General features: G+C 33.4%; 1 protein-coding gene across 3 annotated transcripts; it reads left to right on the plus strand.

Annotated features, from left to right (window-relative positions):
* Positions 1-1438: 1438 nt before the first annotated feature.
* Positions 1439-23459, plus strand: LOC138328322 (uncharacterized). Of its 3 annotated transcripts, XM_069275075.1 has the most exons (22): positions 1710-1842; positions 2148-2208; positions 2830-2914; positions 3233-3346; positions 5588-5778; positions 6029-6094; positions 7208-7427; positions 8159-8322; positions 9908-10015; positions 10400-10519; positions 11453-11574; positions 12154-12332; positions 12654-12747; positions 14466-14822; positions 15081-15198; positions 16785-16876; positions 18286-18406; positions 18712-18925; positions 19244-19394; positions 20189-20359; positions 21249-21449; positions 21953-23459. In XM_069275075.1, exons 5-19 carry the CDS (start codon positions 5595-5597, stop codon positions 19335-19337), a joined length of 2253 nt encoding a protein of 750 aa, XP_069131176.1. In that variant the 5' UTR covers positions 1710-1842; positions 2148-2208; positions 2830-2914; positions 3233-3346; positions 5588-5594; the 3' UTR covers positions 19338-19394; positions 20189-20359; positions 21249-21449; positions 21953-23459. The 3 variants fall into 3 exon arrangements, with proteins under 3 accessions (XP_069131177.1, XP_069131175.1, XP_069131176.1); XM_069275074.1 differs by lacking the exons at positions 1710-1842; positions 2148-2208 and adding an exon at positions 1446-1673; XM_069275076.1 differs by lacking the exons at positions 1710-1842; positions 2148-2208; positions 2830-2914; positions 3233-3346 and adding an exon at positions 1439-1673.
* Positions 23460-23969: the final 510 nt, after the last annotated feature.

Here is a 23969-nt window from a genome sequence, read left to right on the forward strand (position 1 = left end):
CGGCCGGGTTAAAATTCTATCCTGGGCTCAATCTTGTATACACAGGGGCCATTTCGAAGGTCTTTTTTTTATTTAGTTGGTTGATCCCTATAGCAGAAATTAAAATTCCAATACTCACCTATGATGTAAAGTGTATTTCGGCTGTATGTCAAATCTGTAATATGAACTTAATCGGTCAAGTGGTTTGTCCAGGACAGGGCTTCACCTTCGGACAGTCACCCGTGGAGTAATTCTGAAAACATGAAATATTGAACTTACACACTGTGTTGATTAATTGCAAATTATGTATTAAAAATTGAAACAGTATTAATGTTGTTTAAGTTAATTATTGGTTACCTCAGGGGCCATTTCGAAGGTCTTTTTTTTTATTTAGTTGGTTGATCCCTATAACAAATTGTGAGTTTTTTTCAAGTGTAGTTCACAGTCTACCAGTTCCAAACAAAAAACCTTAAGATTAGAGAGGTTTATTGTATAGCACATTGACTTACTATTAGCACATTGACTTACTATATAATGTAACTACTGCACAAATATCTCCTCATTGGAGGGGGATAAAGATTGATGATGATATAATATCATATATAGGAGTATTTATTGCTATCACAGGATTGACGCCATGATCTGGTCTGACCCATATTAAAGGTCATGACATTTCAGACTTTACCTAGGCCTATATTTATTATATTAGGCCTACATATATACCGACCTGTTTCACACGAAGAGGTCGGCTATCAAACGGTCATATTCCTATTTCGATCGACACGATCTTGCCGAAGTGAAAAGTGATGGGTCACAAAAATGGCGGTCGACTACACGTTCGGAACTATATATTCGGAAAGGACTCGATATGAATCGGTATGAATAAGATGTGATCCGAGAGGTATCGAAAGAACTTCTCCTTAGATAGTACATGGGGTTACTATTTAAGAGGACCATGTCAACAGTCAATAGTTGACTATTTAGTATGGAGCATGCGTTGCAACGCAATATTCCTTTGTTTAACACTGTTTTTCACTTCGGCAAGATCGTGTCGATCGAAATAGGAATATGACCGTTTGATAGCCGACCTCTTCGTGTGAAACAGGTCGGTATATATGTAGGCCTAATATAATAAATATAGGCCTAGGTAAAGTCTGAAATGTCATGACCTTTTATATGGGTCAGACCAGATCATGGCGTCAATCCTGTGATAGCAATAAATACTCCTATATATGATATTATATCATCATCAATCTTTATCCCCCTCCAATGAGGAGATATTTGTGCAGTAGTTACATTATATAGTAAGTCAATGTGCTAATAGTAAGTCAATGTGCTATACAATAAACCTCTCTAATCTTAAGGTTTTTTGTTTGGAACTGGTAGACTGTGAACTACACTTGAAAAAAAACTCACAATTTGTTATAGGGATCAACCAACTAAATAAAAAAAAAGACCTTCGAAATGGCCCCTGAGGTAACCAATAATTAACTTAAACAACATTAATACTGTTTCAATTTTTAATACATAATTTGCAATTAATCAACACAGTGTGTAAGTTCAATATTTCATGTTTTCAGAATTACTCCACGGGTGACTGTCCGAAGGTGAAGCCCTGTCCTGGACAAACCACTTGACCGATTAAGTTCATATTACAGATTTGACATACAGCCGGAATACACTTTACATCATTGGTGAGTATTGGAATTTTAATTTCTGCTATAGGGATCAACCAACTAGATAAAAAAAAGACCTTCGAAATGGCCCCTGTGTATACAAGATTGAGCCCAGGATAGAATTTTAACCCGGCCGCTGATTGGCTGGCTAATTATGAATTTCAAAAGTAAAAATGTTTTCTGACAGGTAATTATTCCTAGATAACCATGATATGAATTTGGAAATTCATATTGAGATTTAGGTTCAAAATATCAACTTTGATAATGAATAGGTAAAAACATTAGAATTTCAGGATTTTTTAGTGCAAAATGCGCCTGATTTCAATAAAGCTACCCTGGTTGGAGTTTGAGCAGAAGGACCCAAACTTTTTTTTCTATTTAGTGTTATATGAGAACCTAGACTTTAATTATAGAACACAATAGCTAACTAATATTCCATTTGTTTAAACACTGTGGTCTATGTAAAATCATTTAGTTGGTTGCTCTCTATAGCGAACGCAACCGGAAGTATAAGAGTCAGTCACTGGAGCCGAGTGAGTCCATAGATACAAAGGTAAGTCGCCAAGTTTTAGAATAATACTTGTCACTGTGACCATGCATGCAGTTTATTTAGAATTGGCCAGTAAGTTAATGGTACATATAACGTAGATGCAGGTAATTAGCACGGCTATAAACGTGTGACATGTGCGTTTCACATCAGATGGGTACGATCACATGGGTGCGCGGTGCATGGTCTCCTCAGTTGTCAGAATTTGGTTCACGGAACTGTATGCATGTTCCGGTTTAGGTGAACCAGGAATTAGCGGTCAAATCAAGAAATTGAGGGGGGGGGGGGTGTCAGTCGTCTCTGCCATATTGGAGTGCCGAAAGCCATAAAGGTATAAAACATAAGTTACAGCTTATACATTTGAAATTGGTAACATTAAGGGGAGACAATTACATTGTATTACATAATGTCTAGTTTGGGGTGTGGTATTTATATCTGCCAGGTATAATTGGTGGGAGGGGGGGGGGGGTGTTCATCTCAGGTAAGCCAATTTAACTAATTGTACTGATTAATTGTAATATTAGGGCTAATAAGTTTATTAAAAGTATGCATTTTATGTTATAATGATGAAAAATACCATTTTGTGAATATTTTTTCTGTTAATGAAACATATTAATGGTGTTTCAGGGTCATTCAAGATTTCCGGAAATATATGTTGGTTGCACAGATTCCAGTCACGGACAAAGACATGCATCTTTTGTGCTCATTACAGGTTTGATCTTTGTTTAATTTGTTTATTTTAAACAGAAAGGCTCTGGAACCATGTTCCTGGTAAATTTGAATATGTAAAAGGTTTGGTATATCTGGTTTTCTTCCAAAATCTTGACATTTTCTATATTATAGGGGTACCTGATTATGTAATGGATTATCTCCCCTTGGCTGGGGACTTTTCCTATTTTTTCATTATATTCAGAAAGTTTAATGATGTAACCAATAATTAACTTAAACAACATTAATACTATTTCAATATTTAATACATAATTTGCAATTAATCAACACAGTGTGTAAGTTCAATATTTCATGTTTTCAGAATTTCTCCACGGGTGACTGTCCGAAGGTGAAGCCCTGTCCTGGACAAACCACTTGACCGATTAAGTACATATTACAGATTTGACATACAGCCGGAATACACTTTACATCATAGGTGAGTATTGGAATTTTAATTTCTGCTATAGGGATCAACCAACTAAATAAAAAAAGACCTTCGAAATGGCCCCTGTGTATACAAGATTGAGCCCAGGATAGAATTTTAACCCGGCCGCTGATTGGCTGGCTAATTATGAATTTCAAAAGTAAAAATGTTTTCTGACAGGTAATTATTCCTAGATAACCATGATATGAATTTGGAAATTCATATTGCGATTTAGGTTCAAAATATCAACTTTGATAATGAATAGGTAAAAGCATTAGAATTTCAGGATTTTTTAGTGCAAAATGCGCCTGATTTCAATAAAGCTACCCTGGTTGGAGTTTGAGCAGAAGGACCCAAACTTTTTTTTTCTATTTAGTGTTATATGAGAACCTAGACTTTAATTATAGAACACAATAGCTAACTAATATTCCTTTGTTTTAATAATACAGTACAAAACTTTAACAAAGTTTAACACTGTGGTCTATGTAAAATTATTTAGTTGGTTGCTCTCATTACCACTGCCAGGGTGTTGTAAACATCACTAATCACCTATGGATTGACCTCATTGTTAGAACGGAGAATCCTTATCAGATTCATATTGAGAGAATTTATAAGGATGTTGGATTGTGGGAAAAAATAATGGTACCTTAGTTGACCGTGTTCTTTATGAAAGCCATTCTCCGGAATTACTATGTCCAAGACATATTATTTAATCTAGATCTCAGTTTGAAATTGGAAGAGTGACTGGTTTTGCTGAACAGAACATTAAGGTTAATTCTTTGTGGAGATATTTTGGACATTTATGGATTGTCTTTTATAATTCTTTGCATTAAACTAAGGAATTTGGTATATAATAACCTATATTTTATCTTAAAATAGTGCTACATGACACTTATGCCTTAATTGGTATGTTGCACCTTAATATGATGTTTACTATGCAGGCGTAGAATGTCGTTTTCTAATAGGCTGTTATATTTTTCACTCATTTCAAATTTTAAGCGTCTAGACGAATTGTAGCCCGAGATACATCAGACTTAGACATTATGACAGATAGATGTCTGGTTTAGGGCCAGAGTGCAAAACATGGAATAAGCCGACACCGTTTGGTATCGGGCCAGGTCATCTCTGATTCAGACTGACCACCGAGATGCACCACTAACCTTTGTCTATTCAACAAATGAATATTATATCTACCCAAATATAGCAATCCGTCGAGATTAAAGGTGATTTGCATACTACGAGAAAATGGCGACGACGACGAGGGAAATTTAAAGTTGTGGAAAAGAAGCTACTGTGTTGACACAATAGAATGCGCATGCGTGATGAAATGGATGGCTATGAGTAGGTAAATTATTCATTTGTTGAAAAGGACAAGGTAAGGACGATCCTTGGTGGTAATATTTTGTAAGTAGTCTGAATCAGATTTAATTCCTTTCCAACGAGTTAATATTCACCATTGGAGATTCTTTCAGTGTAAGGATGTACTGTCTTTCATAGACCAAACACTGCTTTCATTAATTTCTCTGCCGAGAACTTTTGAAAAATGTCTAAGTGCTCTGGCGTTGCCATTTTCACATGTCCATTTTGTGACCTTTGCTCAGAATTGTAGGTTGAATAAGCTCCTCTCTTTTGTTTCTTTGAGGAACTTAATTAAGGGATTAACACTTACTACAAACTACATAGGCTACAGGTACGTAAACACACACACACACACCAAGCATATAAACAGCTATAGTCCGTTTCAAAAAGCCGGCCTGGAACTCCTTTCTTTCAGGGAAAGCGTTGAGGTTTACGGAGTAGTCTAACAGAAGATAAGACTATAGTCTATTCTGCAAAAGTTAATCTCCACAAACTTGAAATAAAAAAAACCTAATAATATAGGTAGGTTTAGTGGACTATGGTTTCAATATCAGGAAGTATAGGAAGATAGTTTAACTCTTATATTTACATTTTATCCATCTTTGGGGTCTCTGTATTAAATATTGTTTACCCGTAGTAAGCTTGGCCAGGAAAACTGTTTAAATCATTGATGACTAAATCCACAAGATGGAACAGCCATTTTGACGGTGATCAGTAGACGTTACCATGTCAACATTTGTGACGTCATAATGATCACGTTTTGGATGTCAGTTTGATCTCCATAGACTTTACCTTTCCTTGGTTAGATTATAGTAGAAGTGGCAGCTGAATGTAAATACATGTATTATAAAGAGTTATATTATTTGTTAGCTAATGAACTGGTGTTAATTACAGTTTAGCAATGAATTCATCACTTGACAACGATAGGAAGAAACTGGAAAAAGCTAAACAAGAAGCACAAAGTCTACTCAACAAACTGACCCAGCCAAAACCAAGGAAGCGACAAAGGAAGGAATGGGTAGAATATCCAATCAGGGATATAAAGGGAAATTTGATTTGCCATCCTCCAAAGAAAAGGAAAAAAGGTTGGTTTCTTTTTAGAATAAGTAAGTATAAACATATTGATGTATATTGATAATTCTGTAGAAATATTTAATTTGACAATTGGTACAGGCGAGACTTACAATTATGGGTAATACTTGTAATCGAGACACCATAACTTCTTGAAATCATTTTAATGTACTTGATATCAGTTAATCACGGAGAAAATATATGAATGGCCATGGGTTCATATTATATTTTTTTAAGATGTTATGTTTTTATTTATTTTAACAGCAACAGATCAAGACCATCCAAATAACCAAGCTATCCATGATCCTGCTGAGGACAACATAACATCAGGTGTGAATTTTGTATTTAGAGTTGCTGAAAATGGAACAATGAAAATTGTTCAAGTACATGTACTTATAGAAATCTAGAATCCAAAAAGATGTTCAGTAAGTAGGAATGCATGGAATGATTGTTTATAATTCAACTGCTTTGCTATAAATACTGTAGTTATATTCTTTATGCAACTAAGATTTGTATTCAAATTGCCTTTCATCTATGGTCATCTTCTTGTTAGCACTTTTCTTTTTCTCAAAAAGTGCTGGGATCGTTCTCAAAATTCAAATATAGGTTTCTCTCAAATTCCATATGTAAGGTCCCTTTGGGCCCTAGTTGTGCATGCATATTGCATTTTGGTCTACAAGATGGCCACCAGGCGGCCTTCTTAGATTTCAATAGTTGAAGTTTGAAAAGCAGAAAAAATATCCCTCTGTCAATTGTCAGACAGATCAGCCTTTGGTGGGCGCCAAGACTCCTCTCGGATCTCTTGTTTAATATTAGTAAGTGCCTATTTGCTTATGATGATATCATTACACCTTATTTGCATACGTTAGCAAATATTGTTAATCTTATTCTGTCATTCTTGTAGTTTATTTATTGTGGTAGAAACAGGTCAGACAGTCAAGGTTTTTGCAATGCCTTTATAGGGTCCGGTAGAAGGACCTATTCCGGATTGAAAAATAGTACTGTATTTTCCCAAATTCAGTCAGTATCTTCCCAGTTGCAGTAAAACTAAATTAAAACTTCAAATAATCTTATTTAATTTTATTCAATATACCCATTTTGATATTATTTCAATAAAATTGTGAAGAAAATTTAAACAAATTAATGCAGATAATATTAGTACAATTTTTGCTTAGGCTCTTTTCCCAAAAACAGCTGGCAAAAAACCTGTCAGACATACAACTCAAGGTTAATGGAAATGGAAACATAAGTTAACTTACATGTGTGTAATAAATTCTATATTCAATAACCTCAACTTGTGTACGTATTCTCTCTCTCTCTCTATATATGTATATATATATGACATGGGTCATAAGATTGAACACAAGGTTTAACTTACCAATTAGCCCTTTCGTGAGATTTCATATATCATACATGTGTTGTTGTTTTTTTTATATGCTTCAGTTCAAAAACTTAGAGATCAAATTAACGAGGCTTTATACAATTTGGAGACCTCTGTTGATTACTCCCCTGGCCCTACATTATGGGAAAGAAGGAAGGAAAAGGAGATTGACAATTGGGAGAAATGCCGCAACACATTTTTTGAGGCAAGATTAAAAAAGTTTTCTCCATTTAATAATGTGTCTTTGGAATGCTGCAAATGTGACCAGCCTGCTGCTATCAGGTAAGAAACAAGATAAATATTTTATTTTATTGTACATATATAGTCACGTGATCCAAATTTGTCCGAGTAAGATTTACCTAGTTTTATTTTATTTTCATGTGAGGCTAAAATGGCTACATATCCAGTGATATACAATAATGACTCAACTTTGGTAGTAGGTGGTTATAAGTTTGGTTTTTTTTTTTTTTTTTTTTTTTTGCAAAATTGGTGCTTTTTTCCCATCCTTTCTCTCTATGATTTTTTTCTTTAAATCCCCTTTATAATTTGAGACTATCCTTATGTCTGTATTCTGAAAATAAACCTCATAATGACAGGTTTACAAGCACACACTTAAATATGGATTTCATACCTCAATTTATGACTTATTTGGACATTTGATTAAAGATGATTTTGTTGTGATGTCACCAGTGCAATGATCAAATTGATCAATATTTACACGTTTCATAGTGATGAGCAACATTAAATATGGCAAATACATAAATTACGAAAATGGTCATGAGAAGGATGTGGGATCCAAAAAAGCTGTAAAGAAAGCCTCTAAGCACCCAATGCTTTCAAATTTTATTGATAATGTCTGGGGGTAATTTTAATAGGAACATCAACACAGTACCGGAAGTCATATAAATTGTCTTTAAAGTTTAAGCGAATTGAGAACATTGTATTTTGTTCAAGAGACCAGAACACTAATTAATTGCTTCCTTCCATTTTATTAAGCCTGTATGCAATTGCAGATGCACCCAATGTAGAGAAATTCTGTGTCAAAGGTGTGACAATGAACAGCATATCTACAATGGATTGCATGACAGGGAATTTATTGTTGGCCAGCATTGGGCATATGGACAACCATTGCAAGGGATCTCCAATGATAATGGACCACCACGGATAGTGGAAGTTGGTAAGATTTGAAATAAATAGTGTTCTCTGGGCAAATATGTGTACTTCATTTCTTGAGTTTCGTTATTTACCAATTAAGATAAAAAACATTCCATTGGTAAATTTTATTATTATAAACAAATGTATTTTTTGAGAAATGTCAAACACCCAAAATGAAAGAAAAATATAATTTGATGGAAATATTAAGTAGTAGCTGGCTTTAATAGGAAGATCCAGCATATGTGAGGAACTGGGACATTAAAAGAATCACTTCAATGACCCATGCACAATCCACATGAGATTACTGCAATATTAAGCCATACAAGTACTTTCACTCAAAATTCTTTTCAATAAATAATTTGGGTAAAGTAAAAAAATATTTTTTCTGCCACCTTCATAAAAGGTGGAGTTATCTGCCAAAATTTCTTGTTGGGTTGTTTATTCTCTATTATTCATTTTGAACGAACAGAGCTTGCTTCTTTAATATTGGAGTTTATAGAATGGAGGGATACTTGGAAAGTTGTCTTTCGGTGTTTGTATAAGAATAAGGGGGGAAATAAAGTATATTTACTTTGTATTCTGCCCTGCTGGTATTAGAATTGCTGCCCCTACTGCATGATCTTTAAAAGGTAACTTTATTAATTAGGTTTAATAATCTGTCCTGTCTTTCTTCTTCCTAATGTCTCCCTGTCTCATATTTTTGCCTTCAGTGAATTGAGTGCTCCCACCTATAAGAAAGGTTCTTGGTTCTCTGATTTTTGGCTTTAACATATATATATATATATATATATATATACATTTTTTTTTTTGTATATAAATATTAAAAAACAAAAATTAAAACAGATCTCCTGCGAAGCATTGAAAGCGCTTGAGATCGCAGACCTGTTTCAATTTTTGTTTTTTGATATTTTAATTCCATCACAAGGATATTCTATATTAATTTATTCTATATATTTATATTTATGTAAGGGCATGTTGTCTAGTCACTCTATGCGAAAAATGGCAAAACCTCAAAGTAATTGCAACAGAAACTATTTTAGTTTTGTTTTGTTTTTTTGTTATTATTTATATATGTCTTAAATAACATATAAAAATTGACCTTTATCAGATTAAGGGGTATTGTGATTTTTTTAAGGTCAAAACAGAAAATCAATTTGCATATCTATTGTCAACAAATATATCATTTAAAGTCCCACTAGAATTCCAAAACAAAAACCAAAAATATCTTAAAAATAATCAAAGCATAATGAAATTGATACAGATGACTTAAGCTGAGGTTGCAACACCAATCAAATATGTATAATATTCCCTATATGATGTATGTTAACAATGAAGTTTCGTAGTTTTGTTGTCTGGCGCACTGACATTTGGACAATGGCGGGAACATAAGATGAGCCGCTATATGAAAATTAACATTTAATTTGTATCAAATTGTTCAGAAGGTATTGATAATGATATTTTTTAACCTTGAAAAGGTTTTCTTTTGCAATTATTTTAAATGTAGGGTGACTTAACTATACTCTTTAATGAATTAAAGCCAAAAAATTTAATTTGTGGTGAAATATGTACAGATTAAGCAATTTGAAGTTCTTCCACTTTCATTCCAGAGCGCTATTTACCAGTGTTTCCTAAAGTGTGCCCCTGTGGAACAGCAGACAGTATTGAACAGTTTACTATCACCAGGCGTTTTAAAGTCATTGCAGTAACTGAATTAGGTGTGATAAGTTGCAGAATATTGTTATTTTTACACCAGACTGGCTTTTATTAACTTTTCTTAATGGTATATGCACACATACATTCATAAAAATCTGCATATTTCAGAAGTCACATTTTATTAATTCAAGAACACATACATGTAACTATTTTGAAAATGTGCATCTTCTTCTGTCTGCTGGTACAGTTAGGTTTTCGTAATATTATATGGCATTATATAGAACAAACAGAAACTTTTTCAATGTGAAACTTTTGTTAATGACTCCCGTACAATGATCCTTGAAATTATGCCTATCTTGTGAGCAATTGGAACATCACGTTTTAAGTCAACTTTGAAGAGTTAATACTTAAAGATAAATGTTAATTCAGATATATTAATGTTTTAGGGAGGTATGATATTTTGCTGCCTTTTGTGAATTGCCCCCACTGCAACAGAGACTTAACACCCCAGACTGAGGACATTATTACTGGTGGATTTTGGCCTGGGAGTGCAAGAATGCATGACGGTTTGTATTTGTTATTATTATACAGTCTTTCTATCCCAGTTAACGGTACTAGATATTAGCATGCTATTGCTTCATTACTACCACAATGCTTACTACCTATAACTTAAATATTAATTTAAGAGGGCTTCATATTATATCTGGAATGGGATAATGGGAAAAGGAATTCAAACTAAATGACGATTTTGTAATTTAGAAGTGTCTGTTACAATATATACTCAAGATCAATAATTCTAAATATAATAACCTGCAATGTTTAAAAAATGGGTTGTTTTATCACTATTGGACCTGTAATGGACCTATATAATTTACAAAATTTTGCATATTTTATGTTATCTTCCTTTTCAGCCACTGTATCATTTTACCTCCTGTATGTGTTAGATATTACATATAACACTTGTTTGTTACATTTTATTTTATGCTTAATAAATGATAAGAGCATTAAACTAATAATACTGGTACATTATCATTTGAACTGATTATCAACTAACACAGTACACCACACAAAGCATTTTATTGCACCTTTATGGGCTTTAATCATAATGCTGGTACAATTTCATTTTAAACCACGGTATTTATCTAATTGTTAAATTCCAGGATGGACTGTCACTATTTTTTTTCAATTTTGTATTACTTTAAGAAATACAGAAGCAAAAGAATTTATATTATCACAATGTTTTCCACACAATTAAGTTAAATATTGGAGAATGTGGATGAAATAGTTATGTGAATGCATACCTGGTAATCTGTAAGATCTCTGAAACAAGTCAAATCATCTTTAATGTTAAAACATTCCTGAAGAGTCATCAAGACATGGCGATAGTGCTAATGGAATTTGATCGTTGAGTTGTTTTATTTCTATATTTTTACCTCCACTTTTTTCTTATACTTTATTGTCACATTTGTACAGGGTTTTTTTGTGTTTATTTTTTTCAGGAATGTACATATTTAGTGACGAAGTTCTTTGCTTGTTTGATTTCCTTAAGCTGGAAAAAGCAGGATTGTCTGTAAAGGCATTTGTGACATCGCTACAATTTATGTCATCCACCCGTGGAAGGGTAAGATTTTCTAGTGACATTTGTAAGTTTGTGATTTGTAATTCCCAAAAGCAGTGTTCTCAAAATCTCCTTGTAGAGGTAACAATTTAAACCTGATATAAAAAATCAAAATGTTTTAATCATCTATTGCTAAAACTAAAAAAAAATGAGTTCATGATGCAGTCTTGCGCTACAGTACAAGACATATTCTATAGTCACATGACTGTCCATACAGGGAATTTCTTCCTGAAGAAGACCATTGCTGGGGGAATGGAGAGGGAATGGGTTAACTCAAGTTTATTCCTAGCTGTTGGAGTAATTATCAGATTTGATATCAAAGAATGTTTTCAGTGTATGTGCATGTAATTCAAAGTAAAAAAAAAATAATTTAAATGACAAAATGTGTATAAATTCACTTCTTTTTAGGCATTGAATTGATGTCAACATTTTTAATGAAAAAATGTATTTGAAAATGTGGATTCTCAAATAAAGTTTGAAACCTGAAAATCGATTGACTTTGGCAAAACACAAAATCTGTTTTCTGACCACCAAATAATGTTGTATGACCTAATGATATAAATTTCATTTCTCATCTGACAGAATAGTATTATATCGCAAAAGATTTTCAACGAGTCTTTTCGAGAGTGGCGAAGATGCAAATTTGAAGTGGAGAAAATTTCAAAGACTAATGAAATGGCTTGTCCAGCTTGTTCTGATGATATTCATGCTTGTCATTTGGATGGAAACAGAAAACTCTATCGCTTCAAAAATAGAGCTGTGTAAGTAAATAAGGATTTAGACAATATTTTTGGAATTCTGATAGCATTCATACAATTAACCTATAGACAATGATCATCATTTTATGCAATAATTTACAGGAAATGATTGTCATCAAGCGTAATGGCATTCATGGCAAGGGCCAGGTTTTTACATATTTGTAATTTTGAATTATACAGATCTGCAGGCAAATAAAATGACAATTATTAAGTGCACACCTGTTGGTGAATAACCTGAAAGTAATGAACTCAACACAAAATAAGCTTACTAGTAAGAAGTGTCAGATTTGACAATGACTGGTTTTAATTTTTGATATTATAAAGGTCCAAGGAAGAAAACTACTTCAAAGATGTCTTTATTATGGATGATGGTAAAGTGGATGATATGGTGAAAAAGATACAGTTTTCAGGAGTGCAGGTAGTTGTCTTTGTTTTATTTCAATATGAAGTAGAAAGGCCTGTTAAAGTTGAAGGTTTCAATTTCATACTTTCAACAACAAAGTTCACTGGTATTTACAAAAGATTATGTACAAGGGAAATGTTCGCTATCAAGCGATTTCTTCCACATGTAAATTTCCATGTTTCACTTTTAGGATCAGAAATGACCAAATTTAAAACCATTTGCCCTGTGTATAAAGACCCTTTAGCCATGTAGTCTACATTCCTGTAGTCCTTTTGTCGACCTTTATAGACAGGTTTGGCTACTAGAATATTTACTAAACATCTGTACCAAAATTGAAACTACTGTCAAACTTGCTTGAGCAATCACCTGAAGTAAATAGTCACCTCCTTTTTGCTGCCAAGCTGTGGTCCACCAAAAGCAAAATAATATATAATGAACCTTAAATAAGCCGTAAAATCTCTAATATGGCCAATGGTCACTATAATTTGCTTAGATTTGTTATCGACAACCATATTCAGCAGTCATTTGGTTCGGAAGTTGACATCCACATGATCACATGACTACAGTATATACATGTATAAGCTATCATGTGATATCTATTATTTGAGATTTTTATTTTTATTGTCAGAAATTTTTAAAGGTCACACTGAAATTTTGAGTGTTATTATGCAAGCTGAATCTGCACTTTATGATAAACTTCATGTAAAATGTAGTAAACAAACACCAATTGATGAGTATTTCAAAACAAAACAGACTTACAGTGTATCAATACATTATATGTACATGTATGTATTTAAACATTCCTTATTGTGATTTTCAAGTGAACCTGGTTTTAACAGACACCTGTTTTAAGCAGCTTATTTCTGTCAGTCCTTTGGGTGATCGCTTACTGCAAGCTTGACTGTATATAAAGATTGATTCATTTCATAAGTTTTCCCATGTGTATATTGGCTATTATGTGAAATTTATCCTGCAATAGGTCCCAAGAGCAATCGCATTTACAATCAAACCTCTATGATTCAAACTCTAAACTCTTCACAAATGAGTTTCCAACCAAAGTAAAATATTTCATGAATACCTCTTACTTGCTTTTCTAGTCAAACTCTTACTACCAGAGGTGTGTTCTCCATTTGCCTACTTTTTAGAGAACAAAGAAAAGTGTTGGTATAGGAGAACAATGGAAAACCAATTACCAGTATAGTCAGTTCCATATTAATTTTTACCTGTGCTTACCTGTGTTCATTTATCTGAGCTACTTATAGTTTGTCAAAAGTGGGGGAATTGAGCTATGTATACCTGTATAATTTTATCATATGACTTCCCATACAAAAAAGCCATTTTATAAATCTGGTCATGATAATAACTTTTCATAGATTAGAAAATGTAATTGGCGGCAGGTGCAAGCTTGTTTATTTTACATCAATTAGGAAAGAAGTTTTACAACTTATGCAAATCACTACCAATGGCCCAGATGTAAGAGTTTTAGAGCAGGAGGAAACCAGAGTGTCCAGAGAAAACCCACATGATCATGCAGGTGACCCATAACCCATAATATTTTCACGTCTGTGCCGGAGATCAAATCCCGGCTGGACAGGTGGAATAGGCAAATGGCTTAACCACTACACCACCCGATCACCCGGAATTTTTTTTTCTTTAAAAAACATTAAAACATTGAATTAGATTACGATATTTCCATTAGATAGATTACCATTGTTCTTTTTTTCTTTTCATAGGAAAAATCGAGTATTTGTGGAGAAAGCCATTGGAAAGCTGCCAAGTCCAGCAGCAAGTCCATGAAGAACCTGGATGAGACAGGACTGGTTGTAGGCTGCTGTAAACACGCCATCATGTTGAAGGGTCTAAACATGTTTCAAGGCGAGATATATGCATACCCAATGGTTCTTCAATTGACTCTCTTAGAGGACTTTAACAGCCTTCAGTTCATCTGCCAAGATGTTGTTTGTAAATATTATCCCTGGATGTTGAAAGTCCTAGAAAAACAAATCGACATTCAAGGGATTGAGAAACTGAAATACTGCAAACCATTCCTAAGCATCATGCATGGGAAAGCACATGATTGGTCATGTCAGGTAATTAAAAAATTACTCGCCATACTATTTTCTTTTCTTTTAAAACTCAAAAGCCAACAAATTAAGTCTTTGATACATGGAGGTCATTGGGTCCAGAGGCAATTTTTTTTTTTGCGGTTTAAATATAAAATGACTCTTGCCGTTGGTACTCATCGGAGTTGAAACCCAACAAACAATTCCAATTCGGATAAAATAAATGAAATACCTGTACATGTAAATTATCAGACACAGACATGTATATCCTACAATTTATTTCAGATCTTATATGGTGGGAGATGGCAAGAGGGTTCTGGGACTGTCACCGGAGAGGAAATGGAGCAATGCAACAGCTACATATCAACTGCTGGTCTGACAACGAAGAACATGAGCAAAACTGGTAAACATGCTAATTATTATTTTACAAATCAAACATTGACATTACTATGTATGTAGGTTAACCTTAATGTAAATTAAAGTGGGAGACTGTCCAAATAGGGATGATGTGTCTTACTCTTTTACTAGTAGGGAAGAATTTACAGTGAAACCTCACCTACTCGACCACCTCAAGATTGCGACCACCCCGCTGTTATAGGCACTTGTTTTTAGTCCCAACTTTTTTTCTCTAAATGTCTTAATTTGTAATGGTTGTTTCAGTATTACAACCACCCCGCTATTCTGTATTTTGCCATGCAATTATCATAGTACCAAATGACCACTAATTAACACTATCAATCGACCCCTTGATTATGACCACGAGCACATTCACCAGCATCACATTTCTGCACAAAGTGACCTATGAACAACTGCCTGCAGATACATCAGTTGGTCTTTAGTTTTTTAATTATCAGATTATTTTATTAACCTGGACTTGATTTAATAATAGCATCCATTTATGTACCTGTTGTGATTAACAGTCAGAAACCCATCAGTTGATGTGATCGAAACCACATGTAACGCAACATTTTAACCAAGCATCACCAAAAATGTGTTTTATAGTTATACATACCTGGTATCTGTATAACCAAAAGTCACAAACATCATAACGTGTGCCACAGACTCTTAAGAATAGCAACTACAGGTTGTCCCAAAAAACATGTCCCGAGCTTGACGCTTTATAAAAGATGTTTTAATAGACGGAAGATTTGAACTACCAAAAGAAAGGTAATTATCTGCTCTGTACAACAATTTATAACAACCTGGAAAAATATCTTTTTGTTAAAACTTATATTGAGAAAGTCACATTTCGCTAATTTTGCAATTTGTTCAGAAAATTAATAACTTACAGTTAAAAGTGTGCAAGGTGTTGGATGACCTTTGAATTCTGTCCCTGAAATTCCTCACAACCTCACAATTCTGTAAATCTACTTCCTGGAGATGGGCTGCATACCTGGGTGACATTTTCATAACATTCCATTTACTAAAGCAGGGAATCTTCTAGCTGAATAGTAGAGTTCCTGATGATGTAATCTGTACATTTGTACCCAATTAAGTTAAATTCGGACACTCCTGCTTTCCAAATCATTTTGAATTTTCAAAAAAGTTTATTATTGCAAAAATGTTATTATCTGTCAAAGTTGGGACATGATTTTGGGGACACCCTGTCTATGATTAAGTAATCACATTCACATATTGTGTACAGTTTTGTTCATCATATGCCTGTCCTATTTCAATGTCGTTCTATTAGTAAATGAAATAATTATGTTCTCTTGTGCCATTTTTACAATTGTAAAAAAGATTTGTGATATAAGAAAATCTTACATTTTTGGAAGCAACACTGATGGTGGTAACTTGTACATTATATTTTGTAAATTCCGAATTTGTATTGCATGTCAAGTTCTGTGAATTTTTTTACTACCTCTATATTTTCATGCATGTACAAACATTTATGTCTGCTTTTGGAGGAGACAGGGTACCGGTACAGGTATAACCATTTGTGAAAGCGAAATAAGCTACTATTTAATAAATTATCCATGTTTATTTCAGCAAGAGAAGAGGAGTTGACCATGCATGTACTTCACTGGAACAGGAAAAAGAAGGAAAAGCTTCCCATCCAGTTGACTAGTTCCTATGTAAAGGTGATTTCTTACATGATGATATCATGTCTATGAAATTCCTACAATTGGTTGATCCATTCTGTCCTTTAGGGTTATTATCCTCATTTTTTATTCACAGAGAATGAATCTTTTCCATCATAGCGAATTATTCCATATGATTTTTTTCATATGTGTGTTAAATGTTCCAAATATTCTCCTATGTATTGGCCCCTATCTCAAAAAACTTTTTAAGTAATTAGTTTAAAATCTTATATAAGGAATCTTCATAGGATATAATTAGCTGCACCAAGATAGACATCCCTAAACTTGATGGAGAAGCAAATTGATTTTTTTTTTGTCATCCATATTCATTAATAGATCAAACTTCACATGCCTTGACCTAGGTACAGCAAGTTTTGAATAATTGACGTGATCGACCCAAGGTCAATAGTACTGTTATTAAAAATGGATATTGCTTGTCATTTCTCCAGTGATATAAGGCCTATAATTGATAGGGTTTGATAAAACTGTATGCATGTGTGCACATTGACCATGTCAGATGAGTTTGACTTTCAGCATGATTATACTAAATAGTCAAAATTACTAAAACTACATTTAAAGGTCAACTGTGACCTTTTCTAATCGCCTTTTGTCCGGTGTTGGTCAGCGTGCGACGATAAACAATTTACATTTTTGACCTCTTCTCAAAATCTGATGGAGCAATTTCAATGAAAGTTTGCACAAACCTTCTATGGCATAAGGCCAACAAAAATTGTGAATTAAATGGTCCCCCCCTCCCCCCAGGGGGCAATAGGAGGAGGTAAAATTGACTAAAATTTCAAAAATCTTCTTCTCCGCTCACAGATGTGGTAGAATCAAATTCTCTTCATAGATAAAAAGATCTTATAAAGGTCCTTTACAAAATTTGTGAATTATATGAGAGTCTTGCATTTCCCCCGTGGGGGTTAAATTTACTATAGTTTATATAGGAAAAACACATTTATTAGCATTATTTACTTAATTTTCATAGGAAATGAGTCAGACTTGCTTAGAATTATTAGCCTAAGATAGCTTTTTAATATCATATCCAAATTGGTCCTGGTCGACCCCTAGGAGCAAAGGGGTAGGGCCAAATGGGGTCAAAATTGCTAAAATTTCAAAAAATCTTCTGAATTCTCAGATTTGATGGAACTAAATATAATCTTCATAAATTAAAAAGGCACATTTATGAAATTACTGGCTAACTTCAAGTGCCTGATGAGCCAATATATAGTGTTTTTATATGTCTTTGTTTCATTCTGTATCCAAACTCAGGTGATCGTTAAGGCCCATGAGCCTCTTGTTTATGAATACTGCTTCTTGTCGATTTGCTATTCTATCAAAATATTAATGTTAAGTTAATAAGTTTTAATGGTCGAATAGTTTTTCTGATGAATTGTTTTAAATTTCAGATCAGGAAGAACATTGAACAACTCAAGATTGAGCTTAATGAACTTAAGAAATATGGTAACATATTGCTGACTGATGCAGATCTTGAGTCATGGGAAAATAGTTTAAAGGAAATGGCGAAAGGTAAAATTAACTGACTACCATAAATTGGTTTATATTTTAGTATTTGGCAATAAAATAAAATTCCAAAACCAATGCCTGCTGTCATTAATAGTTTAAAGGTCATCACTAGACATAGTTCTGTGACCGAAATGAAAATGACATTTAATTATATTTTTACCAAATAATAAAATCTTTATATATTTTAGAAACCGTTAGCCTTATTGTAAGACTGCCTGTTTATGTTAATAAAAATATATCTACTGATAGTGGTCTGATATTCATTGTATTGCTGAAACTAATTTCTGTTTTGATATGATAATTTGCAGATTCTCGAAAGAAAACCTCAGATAGCCAGCTGTCTGAAGTGGAGAAATTCTTCCTGCTTTCCATCTTCAAACGAGACAGTGAAAACCTTGGTCTGTTTGTTGACAAATCAGATGCAGTTACTGTGTTGTTAGCAGGGAATAGAAATCTTCACAAAGCTGCATCTGATTTCAAGAAACAAAATAAGGAGGAGGAATTGAACTATCTGCATAAACGGTATGCATTAAAAAAAACAATTACTGGAAAAGAAATTATTTCGCAATCATAATTTTTATAGTTTTAATACAGTGGCTATTAGGGTAAACTATTTATATGAAAATGTGTTTTGGTGCTTATAACATAGCAAAGTTATTTTGTTAATATAAAGTGAATAGATTTTAAGGAAGTGCCAATCCAAGCAATCAAATCAAACTTTTGTGGTGTATCACATGTAATTTGGGCTTAAACAATACTGACTGAAATAATTCTGATCCAGAAGAATTAAAATGTTGATTTTGACATTATGTTTAAAGTTTGAACATTAATATGTTTAAGGTTGTGTTGTTCTGGGAAGACAGAAGAGGAAATATTTGAAGCAGGAAGGAATTCCTTGGCAACAAAAAAGGCAAAATTATATATCAAAACATGATTGAGATGGCATTTACCTCCATAAAACAAAGAGAGATGGAAATAACAAAAGTAGCTGGTAAGTAAACCAGTGAGCCTGCTGGATCTTATATAGCCAGAATTATTCGGGATATTTGTGATTCCCCTTTACAATAATATTCATTTGAGGACCTTGTGAACATGATAACTTCAGCAAATATTACTGAGCTGAATGACATTTTTTTTCATTCAGAGTAAAGAGATATTGGATGCTTTTAAAAATCAGAATTATCGGTCAGTTACTTTTTAAGTTATGCAATGATAATCAATTTGACCTTGTGAATGTAGATATATTCACTGAATTTAAAGAAACCTTGCAGGAAACCTAACATTAGAAAATTCTGACATGAGATTGACATTTGGAATTATTTGACGGTAACCCTAGATGTTGCCCTTTGTAATATCATTATTAAACCATGTGGATATGATACTTTTGCTTTTGTCGATTTCATGGGGTGATGAATTGAGTTCCTCTTGAAACAAATTGAATGAAATGCAAAGCAAGCAGTTCATGTTAAATTTGTTTCAAGAGGACAGATTTGTAGAGTTTCAACAAGGAAATAGTTGGACAGTAACATACAGATTATTACTTTTTGTAATGAAAATTTGTACTTGAGTAGACTATCTCGAAGCTCAATGAAGCTTTGTATTCTTCCTATATAACACCTGAAATATTCTTGAAAGAGTTTGAAAATGAAAATGTTGCTTTATGTATGAAAAGTCTTAATGGTCAGGCGACTATAAAGGTGTCCATAGGCCTCTAATTATCCAAAACGTTGCTTTATTTGAAATTCAATTTTATATTATTTTTGTTAAAATTATTTACGTTTTCAGATACAAGTAAAATCAGGCATCGACTCCGTAGGAAGCTAGCAGATGAAAAGAAAGTGATCAAAAATCTGGTAGCAGATTACAATTTGGTTTGCCAAACAACCGACCCAATATCTCCACTTTTGGAAGAGGAAGATGCTATCTCTGGAAATTGGCCATGGATTCGTGTTTCAGGTTTGTTTGATGCATGTACAGAAATCGTGTACTTTTTTCTTATATTGCATGATCTTCTTTTTCATAAAGAAACTTGCAATGTGACCTCATTTTTTAGGTCATGTGACCCAAAGGATGACATATAGTCATAGTGTTCTGTCTATCATTGTCCGCCATGTGTGAACTTAACAACTGCTTTTTTGGCCTGTAGCATGCTGGGAAAAAGGGCTACCAAGTTTGTCCAAATGAATGAAATTGACCTTCATTAAAGGTTATAGGAGTCAAATAGGCTTAAGTCCTTAAACAAATTCTTGTTGATAAAGAAGAGAACTAGATACCTCATATTGAGTCTGTAGCATGCTGAGATGGCTAGCTACCAAAATTGTTTAAATTAATGACCTTGCCCTTCATTCAAGACCACACGGGTCAAACAGACAAATACCTTAAAACTTCTTGTCAATATGATCAAGAGATTTTGAGACATATTACTGTATACTTGGAACATGTTGTGCTCTGCCAAGTCAGATGACTATTAAAAGGGCCCATGGACCTCTTGGTTATTAAAATTTTCGTTGATTGTAACATTTGACAATTTCGTTGGGATTTAAAGTTGTGGGAATAGTCCATTCAAGGGTAACTAAATTCTACCACACAACACAGTTACAATGATAATCTAGATTTGGTGCTCAACCAATGTTTCTACAGGTGTATCAATTAAACAATATCCGTGTCATTGTTGATAATTACATGATAGACTCAATTGATTATTCGTAGGTAGGTATAGTCAACCAAATTGTGAAATCTATCTTTGTTTGAATACTAGTGCTTTATTATTATTCATCTTAAGAATATTTTTCATTTATGGTATACTGTGTTTACAATCGTATACATGTAATTTGTTTTCCTGTAGGGCCTGACTGTATCCCAACACGTGTTAAAAGGCTTTTGGTTGACAAAAAGATGGACCTCGCAAGGAATGAGGAAGAGCTTAACTTAATTGTAACAGAAATGAGGAATACTTTGTCAATGACACTCGAGCTAAAATCATCCCTTGAGAATGCCATGACCTCTGTCACTGATAAATTAAAGACAGATAATTGTGAAATAAAAGGTATATGTGAATATATAAAAATTAAAAAAAACCAACAACTCAAGAATACAGGATCACTTTGTGTATGATTGCGACTAGTTTCAACACTATGTGCAATTGTACAGACACCATGATCTTGTATGATTTTTTAATTGGTTAGACATTTTTATGTATACGGTGTATATATATATATATATATACATACATCTTTAAGCTGCCTAAGCTAGTTGTATATGAATGCTAAGAGAAAAAAAAAATATATATATATGTATATTTAGTACATAACATGACTTTTTCTCGAATTTTTATTGGTTCAGTCTCGCATTTCTCGCATTTTTATTGGTTCAGTCCCGGGCACAGTCAATTTGCGTGCTGATGTCACTGTCGCCATTTGCGCTATTCACTAACAATAGAAACTTATTTCACTGAGAATTGTTAAAAAAATCCATGAAATATGTTCAGAACTATATGAATGTCAAAAAATATCCTGATGTTTTTTTTGTTTTGTTTTTTTAATTATTTAGATGTGTATCCCAATAAATGCAATCCAAGGCGATACCAGTTCCAGGAAAATTCTACAAGGGAGGCTCTAAATGGATGTTTGGCGGTACTAGAACAACGTCATGCGCTCACAGTTTTACATGCCAGAAAGTGTTGTGCACAATTTAGAGACATAATTAACGATGTACCATTAAAAGTGGAAATGGACTTCAAGGATATAGAAGATTACAGTGAGGATGAAGATGATATTGAGGATTATGATGTTGATAAAATAATTGACAATCTGGAGGGTTTTGAATTTTTAGAAACAGACAATATTGAATTTTAATGGGACATTTTAGTGAGGCTAATTCTGACGAAGCAAAATATAGTATAAATGTATTGTTCTACATTCCTTATGAAAAATATAGACAGAATTTTAGTTGTGTATCCTAATAACTTTGATCCTGGATGATACAATTTCCTAGAATATTCTACAAAGGATTAAGTTCTGAATTGTTTTTTGTTACTGACAGTATTGCATGCGAGAATTTTTTTTCAATTTTACCATTTAAAGGGACAATTCATTATAAAAATTCATTAAAAAAGTATTTTGGAATAACTAGATCAAGATGGTTGGTGACATTTGATAGGAAATATTTATTAATTATTTGTTTATTAGCTCACCAGTTCCGAAGGACCAAGGTGAGCTTATGCCATACCGTGGCGTCCTGCGTCCGTCCGTCCGTCAACAATCGACTTCTTCTCCATAACCGCTGGTCGGATTTCAACAAAATTTGACTGGTAGCATCCTTATAGGTTACATTTGTACTAATGTTGGGGCTGACCCCCTGGGGGCCTGAGGGGTGGGGTCAAAAGGGGTCAATTTGGCTTTTCCATATAAACGACTCCTTCTCTGAAACTAAGCATGGGATAGCACCCATAATGCAATGGTAGCATCCTTATAAGGTGGGGATTCAAAATTGTTCAAATGATAGGGCTGACCCACCCGCAGTATCATGCAGACAAAGAAATAGGGGAAGTAGAGACAATTTGTTTTGTTGTTTAAAGTTCTATATCCAAATAAATGTTCCAGTGTTGAACTGTCAGTAAAGATGTATCTGACAAGGAATAAGGTCTAATATGGAGTCTAACTACCCAGCACACTATAGCTAACTGTCTATATCTCTGAATAACTTGCTTCTTTCAATCCTTAAATAAGTCATTTATATCTAATCTAAATTCCTCAACGTTCTCAAAATAGATTGAAATTTAATACTTCAACTACACCAGTATAAGAAACAATTATTTGCCTACTAATGTAAATGATTTTTTTGAGTTAATTGAGTTTAATGATGGCAATATCTGATGTTTAAAATGTTTGATGATATAACTATATTTGCTGCTGTGAACATTGCAAATATGATAACAGTGACTGATTAGTTTCAACACATCACATGTTCGGAATTTGAGAGTGTATCATAATGATTGTACATGTAGATATTGTTGTTTCATATTGTGTCAAGATATAAAATTCCATAAATATAAAAACTGTCTTGTTTTCATTTTACGTTATCTTACAAAATCAAGATTAGAATAATTCTGACAGCTAAAATGCAGATAGGTAACATACAAAACTAATATCCTATGTCTAAAAAATAATTTAAATATAGCAGTTGAAAATCTTGGTGAACAAACTGACTATTTCACCATGAATATACATGTACTATACTGGTTGATAAGCATATTGCTAGGCAACAACATGACAGAATGCTTTGAAACTGTCCTATTTCATATATTTTGAACATATGATATACAAATAAAATGTATGTTGGTACCTTTGGCCAAGTTATGACTTTGTTAAAGTTTAAGGAGAAACATCACTGCTCTTTTTAGCATTATCGCTAAGTGGGTCATTTAAGGAGACCCAATACACCTGCTGATGCGGCTCACTTATGCTATAATTATTCTCTGGGTTGTACTTTTCAGTGACATACAAGAAAATGACAATATGCGACTCGCTTATGCAATAATGATTCTCTGGATTGTTCTTTTAAGAAG

Source organism: Argopecten irradians, chromosome 7 (assembly GCF_041381155.1).
Source record: "Argopecten irradians isolate NY chromosome 7, Ai_NY, whole genome shotgun sequence".
NCBI classification, from domain to species: domain Eukaryota; kingdom Metazoa; phylum Mollusca; class Bivalvia; order Pectinida; family Pectinidae; genus Argopecten; species Argopecten irradians.

Bases quoted from the DNA above. Each gene is read 5' to 3' on its own strand.
- LOC138328322 (XM_069275076.1), top strand. From the start codon at position 5,595: ATGAATTCATCACTTGACAACGATAGGAAGAAACTGGAAAAAGCTAAA. The intron at 14,823-15,080 runs GTAATTAAAAAA...AATTTATTTCAG, and splicing joins CACATGATTGGTCATGTCAG to ATCTTATATGGTGGGAGATG. The intron at 18,407-18,711 runs GTAAAATTAACT...GATAATTTGCAG, and splicing joins TTTAAAGGAAATGGCGAAAG to ATTCTCGAAAGAAAACCTCA.